This window comes from Cotesia glomerata, linkage group LG2, assembly GCF_020080835.1.
Source record: "Cotesia glomerata isolate CgM1 linkage group LG2, MPM_Cglom_v2.3, whole genome shotgun sequence".
NCBI classification, from domain to species: domain Eukaryota; kingdom Metazoa; phylum Arthropoda; class Insecta; order Hymenoptera; family Braconidae; genus Cotesia; species Cotesia glomerata.
Genome location: NC_058159.1, coordinates 19,717,221 through 19,733,490, shown reverse-complemented (window position 1 = coordinate 19,733,490; position 16,270 = coordinate 19,717,221). Strand labels below are relative to the sequence as shown.

Here is a 16,270-nt window from a genome sequence, read left to right as displayed (position 1 = left end):
TATTCCAAAAAAACCACTTTTGAAAAAATTTTTTTTTGTAGTTTTTTTGCGATTTCTCAAAGTCTACTGGTCCGAATCATTCTAAAGTAAATACAAAATTTAAGTTTGGTCAAGTCCTTTTGAATGACACCAACCGCGATCAAATCGGTCAAGCCGTTCAAAAGTTATGAGAGGTTTACATACATCCCCGACTACACACACACACACACACACACACACACACACACACACACACACACACACACACACACACACACACACACACACACACACACACACACACACACACACACACACACATACACACACAAACTGGAGGACATTCCACCTGTCACGGAAGAAGAACTGACTGTGACCCACTGGGAGTGACCGGAACCTGTATCGTAGTTTCCGACGATGCAGGCCACGGCTGATGTGAGCTTGCTCTGCCGAGGTGTAAGTTGCAGCAGTGGATCAGGAGCCAGCCACTTCGGGCCTTGATCAGGAAGTACGCAGTAAGTGTTAGAGATCGGAATCTTCACCGCTCCGAGTGAGTCTAGTCCGTCCGTGTATTCCAGGACTGGCTAAGTGTCGGCTAGGCCTCAGGGAACTGGGGTAGGAGTACTATCTCCGAGGGTACACCCGTTCCTAGTTATGGCAACCCGCTCCACTCCGTACGATGCGCTGGTAAATAAAAAAAGTATGAGTAATTCACAGGAAACAAACAAGAGTGAAAACGGGCCTCATGCCCAGCAAGACGCACTGCTACTTAGCGCAAACATGAAGAGGATAGATGCTCTGGTACATCTGGAGAAGCTAGTCAGTGGACTGCAGGACTTTCTCCAAACCAAGCAAAATGTCCACAAGGAGATCAAGTCGAAGTCGACGAACATCTGCAGTGCCCTGAGAAGGTTCAAGAAACTTGACAAAGAGTGGCAGAACATCCAACAGCAATACGGTAATGTCGTGATGAAGACGAGTGCGACAGCGGTTTCACCTGCAAAAGCCGACACGTTTGTCGAAGAGATGGACACAGTTGGCGAGAATGACGTCGAGTCAGTTGTCGAAGACGGTGAGGAAACTGGAACTGATATCAGGCCTGGGAAAAGGAAGGAGCGAAATTCCCCAGACTCAATGACTAGCCGTACTAAGAAGAAGAAGGACCTTAAACCAAGTCCTTCGAAAAACGCGGTAACACAGAACGGCGAAAAAAAGGAGGTGAATGAGTGGCAAAAAGTCCAGTCAAGGAAGTCCAAGAGAGAGCAAGCAAAAGAAAAGCTCCAGAAGCAACCGTCGAAGGAGCCCAGGCCAGAGACTAAGCGGAAAAAACCGCGCAAACGGATCAGGCCGGACGCACTGATCATCCGCCCAGCTGAGTCGGCAAAGTATACTGAGATTCTGAAGCGAATAAAGCAGAACGTCCCTGACGAACAGGTCCGTACTACAGTGGATAAGATCCAAAGAACTAAGACCGGGAGCTTGCTGATTACGCTTTCGGGGAAGAGCACTGACCGAGGCCAAGCCTTACAGAAGACCATCGCGGGCATCCTCCAAGAAAACGCGAAGGTAATCTACAAAGGACCACAGGAAGACGTCGAAATCCGAGATCTTGACGATTTGGGCCGTGTGGTTCAACCGGAGTCACGGTGAGATCAACTATTATTTAACGCAGATGTTATCAGGACACGGATGTTACCGGAAGTATCGATGATGAAGCACGATGATACCCCAGAGTGCCCGTCTTGTCCAGGGGTCAATGAAGATGCGGAGCATGTTTTCTTTGTGTGTGCTGTCTGGAACGCCACAAACACTTTTGCTACAAAAGTGCTTACAGAGTTGCGATCCATTGAGAGGAAAAGAGCGAAAGACAGAATCTAGAAGAAAGAAATAACATCTTAGCCACCAGAAGGAAGAGCAGCAGCTAATTCCTCCCCCCGCGAAGAAATGCCTTACGGCGGTACCATGGGGGATCAGAGGATAGAAGAGAAAGGGGTTTAGGGTTTAGTGGGTAGGGGCGTCAGCGTCGAGTTTTAGTATGACGCTGCGTCGAGTTGCCACATATCCAGGCCAAACAGCTATGCCTAGAATCCGTAAAAAGGATTCCCTCCCCCTAAGGAAAAAAAAAAAAAAAATTAGGAAAACGGTTGACCCTGAAGGCCATCCCTGCAACTTCCCGCTAATTCCATACTTAGGCGCTTAAAATTGCACCAAAGACGTTTTTGAGCTCTTCGAGCTTAAAAATAAAATTTATGGGTTATTTTGAGCTCTCCGAGCTCAAAGAGATTGCTTTCCTATGGAGCTCTTCAAGCTCAAAAGTCTGATAAAGATTTGATAAGACACTATTTTTTGAATTTTTAAACCGCAATAACTTTTGAATGAATAAACCAATTTTCACGCGGTTGGCAGCATTCGACGCAGTTTTTTAAGCCTCATAAAGAAATTTAAATTTTGAATTGATCGCGCTAGGAATTTCGGAGTTATTCCGAAAAAACACTTTTTTCGGTTTTCTTTCGTTCATGATATCTCTCGAATGAATCAACCGATTTCGACCGGACTAGTGGTGATCGACGTGGTTTTTTGAGGTTAAGAGCTGATTAGTTTTTGGAATTGAACCATCAAGCCGTTTAAAAGTTATTCCAAAAAAACCACATTTGAAAAAAATGTTTTTTTCAGTTTTTGGAAGATTTCTCAAAATCTATTGATCTGAATCGGTCTAAATAGTTTTCAAAATCTAAGTTTGGTCAAGTTCTTTCGAATAGCACCAACCGCGATGAAATCGTTTGAGCCGTTCAAAAGTTATAAGCGGTTCACATACTTTCACACACACACACACACACACACACACACACACACACACACACACACACACACACACACACACACACACATACACACATATACATACAGACACCGTGACAACCTCGCGGGGATAGTCAGGGAAGCTTCCTGTGACCTTCAAACGTCGAGATTTGATGAAAACTCGATTTTTGCAAAACGGGGTGAAAACAATAACTTCCCGATTTTTGAAAATCTTCCATTTTCTTAGTGGGAAGTTAAAAAATCTTCGATTTATTTGGCACAGTCTAGTGTGTATGTATGTATGTGTGTGTGTATGTGAACCTCTCATAACTTTTAAACGGCTTGACCGATTTGATCGCGGTTAGTGCCATTCAAAAGGGTTCGACTAAACTTAGATTTTGAATACAATTTGGACCGATTCGGACGATAGATTTTGAAAAATCTTAAAAAAACTGCGAAAAAAAATTTTTTTAAATGTGGTTTTTTTTTAATAACTTTCAAACGGCTCGACCAATCAATTTCAAAAACTAATCAGCTCTCAACATCAAAAAACCACGTCGATCGCCACCAAGCCGGTCAAAATCGGTTGATTCGTTCGTGAGTTATCGTTGACGAAAGAAATCGAAAAAAAGTGTTTTTTTCGAATCACACCGAAATTTTTGGTCTGATCAATTTTGGTTTGAAAATATATCATAGAATTTGAAAAACTGCGTTGAATGCCGCTAACCGCGTGGAAATCAGTTGATTCATTCAAAAGTTATTGCGGTTCGAAAATTCAAAAAATAGTGTTTTATTAAACTTCTATCAGACTTTTGAGCTCGGAGAGCTCAAAATTACACGAAAATTATATTTTTAAGCTCTTCGAGCTCAAAAACATAATAAGTGCAATTTTGAACGCTTAATTACAAAAGTAGCGGAAATTTTTCTTGATTTTTCAAAATCTATCGGCCGAATCGATCCAACTTGTATTATAAATCTAAGTTTAGTCAAACTCTTTTGAATGGCACCAACCACTATCAAATCGGTCAAGCCGTTCAAAAGTTATGAGGTTTACATACATCCACACACACATACAGACATACAGACACCATCGCGGGAATAGTCAGGGAAGTTTTCTACACGGAAAGAACAATAATCCACTGTGCATCCTCGTATAATATACTCCGTGGTATTTGTAGTAAAAAAAATTTCAGACTATAGTCAATATCCTTCAAAGTATACTAAATTATTTTTGGACTGTACTCAGTGAAGTCTCCGAATTAATCGATTAATTTTTCTGGTTATATCGCGTAAAACTTCACGGGATATAATCTTTTTTAACCCCAAATTATCGGAAAAATTGTGCTTTAATGCTCCTTAAATGTTTTTGATGTATGTAATAATTATTTGAAACAATATTTGATTAACCTAATATTTAAAATACATAATAAATATGATAATGCTAAGTGCGCAGGCGCTAGAAAAAAAATTGGCGAAGTCATCGTTTGCATAATCCAAATTTCAACCGAGTATAATTTAATTTACACGAAATATTTTTTCAGATTATATCCCGTGAAGTTTTACGCGATATAACCAGAAAAATTAATCGATTAAATCGGAGACTTCACTGAGTACAGTCCAAAAATAATTTAGTATACTTTGAAGGATATTGACTATAGTCTGAAATTTTTTTTCACTACAAATACCACGGAGTATACTATACGAGGATGTACAGTGGGTTATTGTTCTTTCCGTGTAGGACCTCAAAACGTCGAGATCTGATGACAACTCGATTTTCGAAAAACGAGGTAAAAACAATAACTTCCCGATTTTTGAAAATTTTCAATTTTCTTAGCGCGTAGTTAAAAAAGTAAACATAAACATATCAGTGAAGTTAATAACAAATGAAATTAATACATCAAATTAATGAAAATAAACGCTCTTGAGCACTTACTACCCTTATAATGTTTACTACTACCCCCAAAAGAAACCCCATAGAAGACCCCATAAAACTCCATTGCAACGCCTCCATGGAGACCCCCTTGCTCTCCCTCCCTCTCCCCCATAGAACCCCTCCCCTCCCCTCTCTTCATATAACCCCTCCCCTCGCTGACTGGGCAAGAGACCATGGATTGGAAATCAACCTAGCTAAAACAAAGGCTATGATCTTGGGCTCTAATAGTAAGTTGAAAAAGCTTGAGGACTTGGATCTGCCACCAATAGAAGTAAATGGTGTCATAATACCCTACGTTAACTATACCAAGTGCTTAGGTATTCAGCTAAGCAGAAATCTGTCATGGAACTACCACGTCACTCAGATAGTTAGTAAAGTGAACTCAGCTCTGCATTGTCTCAAAGTAAGGAAAAATATCTTTTCAACTCCTATAAGGAAATTACTAGTATCAGCAACCATCTTACCACTCGTTGACTATTGTTCCGTTGTATTGGTCGACTCAACTTCTGATAACAATTTAAAACTACAACGTGCGATTAACTGCTCTATCAGATTTATTTTTAATCTCAAAAAAGATGAGCACATTACACCTTTCAGACGTGAGCTGGGATGGCTGTCTGTAAAGTATCGCCGAATATACTACATGAGCTGTTATTTTTACAAGTTACTTCAAGTTGAAAAGCCCAAGTACTTACGAGAGCTATTCATTGAAGACATTGATGTTAGACGTTCCAATAGACTAGCAGCTAAAAAACATACTTCCTTCAAGATACCTCATTTTGCTACCACCTATATGGAACACTCATTCTTGATCTCCGTGATTCGTCTGTGGGAAGAACTACCAGAAGAAATCGTAAACTCAAGTAGCAGTGAAGTCTTCAAAAATAAAGTTTTTGACTATTTGCTAAATTTAGACAGTTGATAAATTGAACAATTGATAGATTAAATTTGTTGATTACAGTACTTCTATACTAATTAAAAAATTTAAATTGAGATATTAGTCGAATCAGTTTAGAAAAGTTTAAAATGGTTAAAAGTTTTTGCAATATTATTCTAAAATTTAGGTTAAGAACTATGTACTTACATTTAATATTATTATTTTTAAAATGCAAATATTTTGTATTTAAATTGCCATTTGGCCTGTGCCTTGGCATAAATAAATTTATCAATCAATCAATCAATCAATCTCTCTATAGCAACCCCTCCTCTCCTCCTCCCCCTAGCAACGCCCCCATAGCAACCATTGCCTAGCAACAAGACTTCACATCTTACCAATCCAACTTTTTATTTAGAGATCTGTAATAATTACAATCCGAAACTGTAATTTTTTCAGTTTTCATCACGAAGCGCCATATTGCATTATATACTGTAATTTTTCAAGTTTTCTTTTTTACGTGTGTGAATCTCTTATAACTTTTGAACGGCTCAACCGATCGGATCGTAATAGGTGGCGATCTAGAGAGTATCATCGCTATTAAATTGCGTAAATATTTGAATCGATTCGGTACGCTAGATTTTTAGAAATCTCAAAAATAGAATTTTCAAAAAATGGTTTTTTTGGAATAACTTTTAAAAGGCTCCACCGATCAATCCCAAAAATTATTCCGCTCTTAAACTTGAAAGACCACTTCGATTGCCACCAGTCCCACGAAATCAGTTGATTCGTTCGGGAGTTATCGAAAACGAAAAATTTCGAAAAAAGCGTTTTTTTTTTTTACATACCGACATTTCTTTTTGAATCGTTTTTGATGAAATAAAATAATTATTAAAGTAGGTTAGCAACAGCCTAATTGGCTTGGTACCTGCGTTTCGAAAGAGTGGGACCAAGGTTCGATTCTGGCCCGCACCAATATTTTTCAGTGATTATAAATAAAGAATATGTGCGTTACGTTGCCAGCCTCTGTACCGGCCGGGTTCTCTATGGTTTTTCCATATAGTTATGGAAGATAAAAGATGCCATTATAGAAGTACCTTCCATACTATTTAAGGCCGTAATGCAAATGCAGGTACTGATTATAACGCGTAAGTCGGCCACAGCCGCAGCACCGTGTGTGTGTGTGTGTGTGTCGAGCATGAAAAAATCCCGACATGCAGGGGGGTGGGGACGAAGAAAGTAGTGATAATAATGTAGTGATAATAATGGAAGTTAGTGATAATAATGAAGTGATAATAATACCCCACCCTCCCTTGTAAAACACTGTCCATATGATACAAGTAAAACCTCCATTATTATTATTATTATTATTATTTCTATTTTTATTCCGAAGATCGGTGATTTCATTAATTGAAGAGTTCAGTAAATTCAAAGCCAACTTTTTCCGATCCAAATTGACGGTAGACTAAATTTTAAATTTTCTTTAAATTTTAAATTTTTACTTATTATTTATTTTCACCACATTATTGTCGGTATGAGCACTCATACCATCCTTGGGTAAATATATCTAACAATTAAAAATCTTTATTTTAATTAATATTAAGCAAAGATGTTATATTCTTTACTCAGTGAGACTTTTTTCGGCCACCGAAAAAATAATTTCGGTATACCTGTCCCTACAAATATAAATAATGCTGTGAAGCCAAAAAGAATAGGAGTTACGGTAATTATTACGTGAAGCGTTCCACATTCACGTTACAGGATATTGGTAGGAAAGGATTGAGAAAGGAATGCGAAGAGGATCATCTTAATGTGAGTTTATAGAATATGCGAGAAAAATTATTAGATAGCTCAGACTGGGATTCGAACCCAGAACCTTCCGAAGACATGTCGGCTACTCTACCATTTGAGCTATCCGGTCTATACTAAATTTCCTTTCGCTTATTATATATACATTAAGCCACACCGTCCATCTTACGGCAAGCATTTTTTACAAATATAAATAATGCTGTGAAGCAGGAAAGAATAGGAGTTACGGTAATTATTACGTGAAGCGTTCCACATTCACGTAACAGGATATTGGTAGGAAAGGATTGAGAAAGAAATGTGGGGAGGATCATCTTAATGTGAGTTTATAGAATATGCGAGAAAAATGTGAGCATTTCCACGTTATTATTTTTGTTCATTTTTTTCTAAAAAAAAAATTCCTTTATAGTTTACGGAAGGAAATAATGTAAAAAATTAAAATTTCGTGCTCCGTTTTTGACAGGACATTTGTTTGGGCATATCCTACGATATTTTGCGCGGAATACGAAGAAAAAAAAATTAGGAAAACGGTTGACCCTAAAGGCCATCCCTGCAACTTCCCGCTAATTCCGCTAATACCTAGGCGCTTAAAATTGCACCTACGAAGTTTTTGAGCTCTTCGGGCTCAAAAAAAACAATCTATGTGTTGTTATGAGCTCTCCAAGCTCAAAGATACTTTTTCTATGCTTTTGAGCTCTTTGAGCTCCAAAGTCTGATAAAAGTTTGATAAAACACTATTTTGTGAATTTTCAAACCGCAATAACTTTTGAATGAATGAACCAAATTTTACGCGTTTGGCAGCATTCTACGCAGTTTTTTAAGCCTCATGAAGAATTTCTAAGATTTAATTGATCAAACTAGAAATTTCGGAGTAACTCCGAAAAAACACTTTTTTCGGATTTCTTTCGTTCACGATATCTCTCGAACAAATCAACCGATTTTGACCGGATTAGCGACGATCGACGTGGTGTTTCAAGGTTAAGAGCTGATTAGTTTTTGGAATCGATCGGTAAAGCCGTTTTAAAGTTATTAAAAAAAAACCATTTTTGAAACAAATTTTTAACTTCCCGTTCAGGAAATCGAAGATTTTCGAAAAATCGGGAAGTTATTGGTTTTACCCCGTTTTGCAAAAATCGAGGTTTTAACAGATCTCGACGTTTTGAAGCCCTAAGAAGCTTTCCTGATTATTTTCACGATAATGTCCGTACGTCGGTATGTATGTATGTGTGTGTGTGTGTGTGTGTGTGTGTGTGTGTGTGTGTGTGTGTGTGTGTGTGTGTGTAAACCTCTTATAACTTCTGAACGGCTTGACCGATTTGATCGCAGTTGGTGTCATTTGAAAGGTCTTCGCTAAACTTAGATTCCCTGTTAATTGGAACCGATTCGGACCAGTAGATTTCGAGAAATTGCAAAAAAAGTGAAAAAAAAAGTTGTTTTTTTTTTTCATATTTTTCAAATATCTCCGAATTGGCTAAACCGATCGACCTCGAAAACTAATCAGCTCTTAACCTTGAAAACCCGCATCGATCGCTACTTAGAGCGTCAAAATCGGTTGATGCATTCGTGAGATATCGTTGTCGAAAAAATCGAAAAAAGTGTTTTTTTTGTAATAACTCCGAAATATTTCATCAGATCGATTTTTTTGTTTTAAATTTTTATAGAGTTTTTAGAAAGTTTAGAAGTTTGAAAATTAAAAAAATCGTGTTTCATCGAATTTCGATGACTTCTGAGCTCGAAGAGCTCAAAAGTATAACAAAGCTATCTCTTTGAGCTTGGAGAGCTCCAAATAACACATAAATTGTATTTTTGAGCTCGAAGAGCTCAAAAACGTCATAAGTGCAATTTTAAGCGCCTAGGTATGAAATTAGCAGGAAATTGCAGGGATGGCCTTCAGGGTCAACCGTTTTTCTAATTTTTTTTTGAGATTTCTCAAAATCTACCGGTTCGAATCGGTTCAAATTGTATTCAAAATCTAAGTTTGGTCAAGCCCTTTCGAATGGCACCAACCGTGATAAAATCGGTCGAGCGGTTCAGAAGTTATAAGACACACGCCCACACACACACACACACACACACACACACACACACACACACACACACACACACACACACACACACACAAGAGAAAGATCCATGGGGCAGACTGTATAAGGTGGTTATGACCCACTTGAAATGCCAGCTAATGCCATCACCTACGTGTCCACAGCTCCTAGAGAAGACTGTTACTGCGCTGTTTCCCCAACAGCCGGTATTGACCTACACGTTGGAGCATCTCAACCCTGAAGACATCCCAACTATCACGTTGGACGAGTTGATAGAGGCAGGCAATCGAGTAGGGTATAATAAGGCGCACGGGATTGGACGGAATCCCTAATATTGAGAGAATAGAAGCAGTAGTCGATCCACTCCTGGCAGAGAACCAGTTTAGTTTCCGAAAAGGATGGTCAATTCTGGATGCGATCAAATTGGTTGTTGATACAGCCAAGGATGCAATCGCCGGAACGAGATGGAAGAGTTGAAAGAAGAAATACTGCTTGGTGGCTGCTTTGGACATCAAGAATGCCTTCAACTCCGCTAACTGGGACTGGGTTATACGGGCTCTAGAAGAAAAAAACGTACCAGGATACCTTCGCAGAATGGTAGCGAGCTACTTCACGAATAGGGTTCTGAAATATGACACGAAGAACGGTACGGAATTGTACAAAATCTCCAGAGGAGTGCCACAGGGATCAGTTTTAGGTCCTCTGCTATGGAACATCATGTATGATGGCCTCCTGAGAATAGCATTGCCCACGGGAGTCAAACTTGTAGCATATGCGGATGACGTAGCTGTCGTGATCGTCACAAAGCACCTTGAAGAGATAGAAATGGCATTTGATATTACATTCAGACGAGTCAATTTGTGGATGGACATGATGAACTTGCACCTAGTCAAGCATAAAACCGAGGCAGTGCTCATCACCAGTAGAAAAACGGTAGAAACTATCAAGTTGAGAGTCGGAGAACAAGAAATCACATCGCAACCATTTACCCGTTATATGGGAGTGATGCTGGATGCCCGACTCAACTTCAAGCAGCAGGTGGAACACGTCAGTGCCAAAGCGTCAGTAGTGAAGGCTAGTCTCACACAGCTGATACCTAACATCGGTGGCCCAATGCAGAGTAGAAGGCTATTATTGTCATCAGTAGTCACATCAGTGCTCACTTATGGAATATCCCTTTGGGCTGATGCACTGGAAACTCAAGAATCATGGAGAAAAGCTGGACCAGTATATCGACTGAGTGCCCTACGAATAGCTAGTGCCTTCCGCACAATATCAGAAGAAGCAGTGTGCGTCACACACACACACACACACACACACACACACACACACACACACACACACACACACACACACACACACACACACACACACACACACACACACACACACACACACACACACACACACACACACACACACACACACACACACACACACACACACACACACATGAAAACACACATACATACAGACATAGTGACACCCTCGCGGGAATAGTCAGGGAAGCTTCCTAGGACCTCAAAATGTCGATATCTGATGAAAACTCGATTTTCGAAAAAAGAGGTAAGACCAATAATTTCCCGATTTTTGAAAATTTTCAATTTTCTTAGCGGGAAGTTAAAAATATCGTCGTTTTTTGAAACACTTTTCTATATATATATACATACAGGATAACCCTATAAAAAAAATGATGATAATAAATTGAAAAAGTATTGGCTCAAAAAAAATTGGATATTCTTCAATCTCTTCATCGGTCAGAAATTTTATGTAAGACTTTAAGTCTAAATAGGTCTAATTGATTTCTCCGATATTTTAATTTATTGGCCTCAAGATTATATACAAATTTAAGTTCACACAAAGTCAATGTACAATTTTCAAAAGTTCATATAGCTTTTAACATTGCCTAAAGTTTCGACTTAAGTATATATTTGGATTTACAAAAATTTTTTAAAACTAAATAGAGCCAAATATACTTACGGATCATTAGTTTTTGGCAATAGCGTACCAAGTTCTTTGATCCTATCATTGATATTAAATCTTCGTCTCCTTTCAACTGTAAAATGAATATTTTTTGTTTTTATTTATCGGCAAAAAAATGTAGCTATTCAATTTATATGCTGTACATGTATAAAAAATTTTTCAAGTAAAAATAGAGCATGTAGTATGTGATTCATATATTTGTCATACTAATTTTGATTATTCGTATTTGGAAAAATGTCTTCGGACTAATTGAAGAATGGTTGAAAAAAAACAATGCAATATAGTTACGCCGACTTCAAAAATGCATTATTTTTTTACTAATCAAATTTACTCATTCTACTTGCACTAAATTTCAGTATAGAAACAATATCCAAAATCATCAAAGTCAATTCAAGCGTTGGAGTCAAAACGAATAGTTGTAGGGAGAGAGGGGGGCCGAATACTTCACTAATTTTTGGTAATTGAACAGTTAAAAATCTGGAAATAATCACCCGAGTCGAAAAAATGAAATTAGATGAGCTTAAATCAATTGTTTTCTTATAGCAGTTAATTTTTTTTTTATTCGTTAATTTTTTCAGCTCGGGCAAACTTGCAATTTATTTAAAGGCTTGCTTCACAAGTTGTCTTGAAAATCATTGTAACTTTTATATAGCACAAGGAAAAGCGTGAGAAGTAGATGACCACCGAATTTTCAGACTGCTTTATGGAATAACGATTTTTTCTAATTTTATGAGTCGATATTTAATCAATTAACGTAACTGTACGACCTCACGCAATTCGGAAACTTCTATTATTAGAACCGAAGTTTCTTATCGCTAAATCTTTAGATAATATCGAAATCTTTAAGCTAGTTATAAAAGAATGCTTTTACAATCAGGTGTGAATAAATACTCATATTTACAAGTACTCGTCGTAAATTGTATGAACAAAAAATATTTAAGCTATATATAGATATAGCTTAAATATTTAAGCAATTTATAAATATATTTATAAAACAAAACGTTGTCAAGTTAATATAAGAAATCCTAAGTGTTTTATGCAATTTACCACTGCTTTTACCTTTGCCTTAAAAGCAATAACTGAAAATATGATTGAAAAACAGTATAGTGGAATCTTTATAACTTTGTTTATTGAGTTTGAAATTTTTTGAATTAAATTTAAAGAGTTCACAGTAGAATACGAGCCTTTTCTTTACTGTTTTTGTTTGTCAGTAATAGTGGAAGCTCAATATTAAAGAATAAAGAAATTTAAAATAAGTTCTACGATATCAATAAAAAAATTGAAATTCGTTTAATACGCTTTTTTAAGTTAAGAGAATACAACGTGCATGCCTTAATGCTGATCTTAATCTATATATATATAAGCGAAATACCACTCACTCATCACGAGATCTCCGAAACTATTCGCCCGATTGACTTGAAATTTAGCATAGTTACTCCATTCGTGATGTAGACGCTCACTAAGAACGGATTTTACGCAATTCCTAGCCAAAATGAATTTTTCGTCTACCATCACATATGCCCTCCCCTCCCCTCCCTCTCATTCTTCTCCTCCCCTCCCGTGCCCTATAATCTTTCCCTTCCCTATATCTCTTTTTTTGGGAGCGAAATATCATTTTGACCCTCTAATCTAAGAAACCATCAGTGGCACCCGTAAATTATCGAACTCAACCCCCCTACAACCACCCACGCTAATCAACCTTTGCCATGGTTACCATTGTCATGGTTATCGTTGCCATGGTTACCGTTGCTATGGTTACCGTTGCCGTGGTTACCGTTGCCATGGTTACCGTTACCATGGTTGCCGTTACCATGGTTACCGTTATCATGGTTACCGTTGCTATAATAACTGTCAAAATGATTGATTTTAAATTTTATCGATTGACTGTTGGGACAGTAGGAATTCATAATCATACGTTTTTAAGAAAGAATAGCTAAATCATTAATAACTGAAATAACTTATATGTATTGGAATAATCATGAAGGATGAACTCGATTATATCATAACACAGATAAATTAAACATAAATATTATCAAGTTGATATTGTTAAATGATTATACTGATTTTAATGATTAAAATTAAAATGGTAAATTGTGTCTGATGCGTCTTCTCTAAAATTTTACAACGATATCGTTAAATTATTATAAAAAACGGTCGATTTAAGATAATTTCTAATAAAATGAGTAATAATAAATATATTTTTAATACCACTTAATTTGTTATGAATTTATTAATAACTAGCTGATACCCGCCCGCTTCGATAGGAATACAATAAATTTTTATGGTGTAACCTAGATGAAAAATATAAACAAAATGGTTAATTTCAAAAAAGATAATGAATATAAATTTTGAATTAGAGAAAAGTGATTGTTTGTGATGACCGGTGTTAGCGAGTATTAAATATATGAGAAAAAGTATTTTATTATTAACATTTTTAAAATTAAAAAAATTATTGACATTTTTTAAAATTAAATAATACTATGAAGCGGAAAAGAATAGGAGTTACGGATAATTATTACGTGAATCGTTCCAACATTCACGTAACAGAATAATTGGAGGAGGAAGAGATTGAGAAAGAAATAGGAAGGACCTTCTTAATAAGAGTTTACAGAATATGCGAGAAAAAATTCAGATAGCTCGGACAGGGATTCGAACCCAGAACCTTCCGGTGACATGTCGGCTACTCTACCATTTGACCTATCCAGTCTAGACTAAATGTTTAGGATAACATTATTATAATGGGAACGCATCTCACTACACAGTACGTCATGGGTGATGCGGAAATCTGTCTAATGACAGATTTACTGACTAACTGACCCATTGATTGATTGATTATCTATATATATATAAGCGAAATACCACTCACTCATCACGAGATCTCCGAAACTATTCGCCCGATTGACTTGAAATTTAGCATAGTTACTCCATTCGTGATGTAGACGCTCACTAAGAACGGATTTTACGCAATTCCTAGCCAAAATGGATTTTTCGTCTACCATCACGTATGCTACCCCCTCCCCTCCCTCTCATCCTTCCCCTCCCCTCCCGTGCCTTCTTCCCCCTTCCCTATATCTCTCTCTCTTTTTTTTTTTTAGAAAATGTCATTTTGATTCGCCAATCTAAGAAACCTATCAAGTGGCACCCATAAATTATAGAACTCACCTCCCCCCGCAACCACCCACGCTAATCAACTGTTGCCATGGATACCGTTGCCATGGTTACCGTTGCCATGATTACCGTTGCCATGGTTACCGTTGCCATGGTTACCGTTGCCATGGTTACCGTTGCCATGGTTACCGTTGCCATGGTTACCGTTGCCATGGTTACCGTTGCCATGGTTACCGTTGCCATGGTTACCGTTGCTATGGTTACCGTTGCCATGGTTACCGTTGCTATAACAACTGTTAAAATAAATAAATTGTAATAACAAATTCGGTTGTAAATTAAATTCAGAGGAATGATTAGAATAAAAGTAGAAAGTTACTAAATATTAATATTCTATACAATTATTATTCAACAGTATTATTCTATACAATGTTAGGCAAATACATCGATTTTTATCGATTGATTGTTGGGACAGTAGGAATTCATAATCATACTTTTTTTAAGAAAGAATAGCTAAATCATTAATAACTGAAATAGCTAATATGTATTGGAATGATCATGAAGGATGAACTCCATTATATCATAAAACAGATAAATATAACATAAATATTAATGTTGATATTGTTAAATGATTATACTGATTTTAATGATTAAAATTAAAATGGTAAATTGTGTTTGATGTATCTTCTCTAAAATTTCACAACAATATCGTTAAATTATTATAAAAAAAGGTAGATTTAAGATAATCTATATATATATAAGCGAAATACCACTCACTCATCACGAGATCTCCGAAACTATTCGCCCGATTGACTTGAAATTTAGCATAGTTACTCCATTCGTGATGTAGACGCTCACTAAGAACGGATTTTACGCAATTCCTAGCCAAAATGAATTTTTCGTCTACCATCACATATGCCCTCCCCTCCCCTCCCTCTCATTCTTCTCCTCCCCTCCCGTGCCCTATAATCTTTCCCCTTCCCTATATCTCTCTCTTTTTTTGGGAGCGAAATATCATTTTGACCCTCTAATCTAAGAAACCATCAGTGGCACCCGTAAATTATCGAACTCAAACCCCCTACAACCACCCACGCTAATCAACCTTTGCCATGGTTACCATTGTCATGGTTATCGTTGCCATGGTTACCGTTGCTATGGTTACCGTTGCCGTGGTTACCGTTGCCATGGTTACCGTTACCGCCAGTTTGCCGTTACCATGGTTACCGTTATCATGGTTACCGTTGCTATAATAACTGTCAAAATGATTGATTTTTAAATTTTATCCGATTGACTGTTGGGACAGTAGGAATTCATAATCATACGTTTTTAAGAAAGAATAGCTAAATCATTAATAACTGAAATAACTTATATGTATTGGAATAATCATGAAGGGATGAACTCGATTATATCATAACACAGATAAATTAAACATAAATATTATCAAGTTGATATTGTTAAATGATTATACTGATTTTAATGATTAAAATTAAAATGGTAAATTGTGTCTGATGCGTCTTCTCTAAAATTTTACAACGATATCGTTAAATTATTATAAAAAACGGTCGATTTAAGATAATTTCTAATAAAATGAGTAATAATAAATATATTTTTAATACCACTTAATTTGTTATGAATTTATTAATAACTAGCTGATACCCGCCCGCTTCGATAGGAATACAATAAATACTTTTATGGTGTAACCTAGATGAAAAATATAAACAAAATGGTTAATTTCAAAAGATAATGAAT

At 37.0% G+C, this 16,270-nt stretch overlaps 1 protein-coding gene across 5 annotated transcripts in view; it reads right to left on the bottom strand.

The window, feature by feature from the left end:
- The window catches only part of LOC123259302 (transcription factor EC), a 435,681-nt gene that overhangs the window by 69,768 nt on the left and 349,643 nt on the right, over nucleotides 1–16,270 (bottom strand). For all 5 annotated transcript variants that reach the window (XM_044719664.1, XM_044719665.1, XM_044719667.1 and 2 more), the window contains one exon: nucleotides 11,414–11,489. In XM_044719664.1, the coding sequence (XP_044575599.1) occupies nucleotides 11,414–11,489 (76 nt within the window). The remainder of the gene's footprint in view (nucleotides 1–11,413; nucleotides 11,490–16,270) is intronic.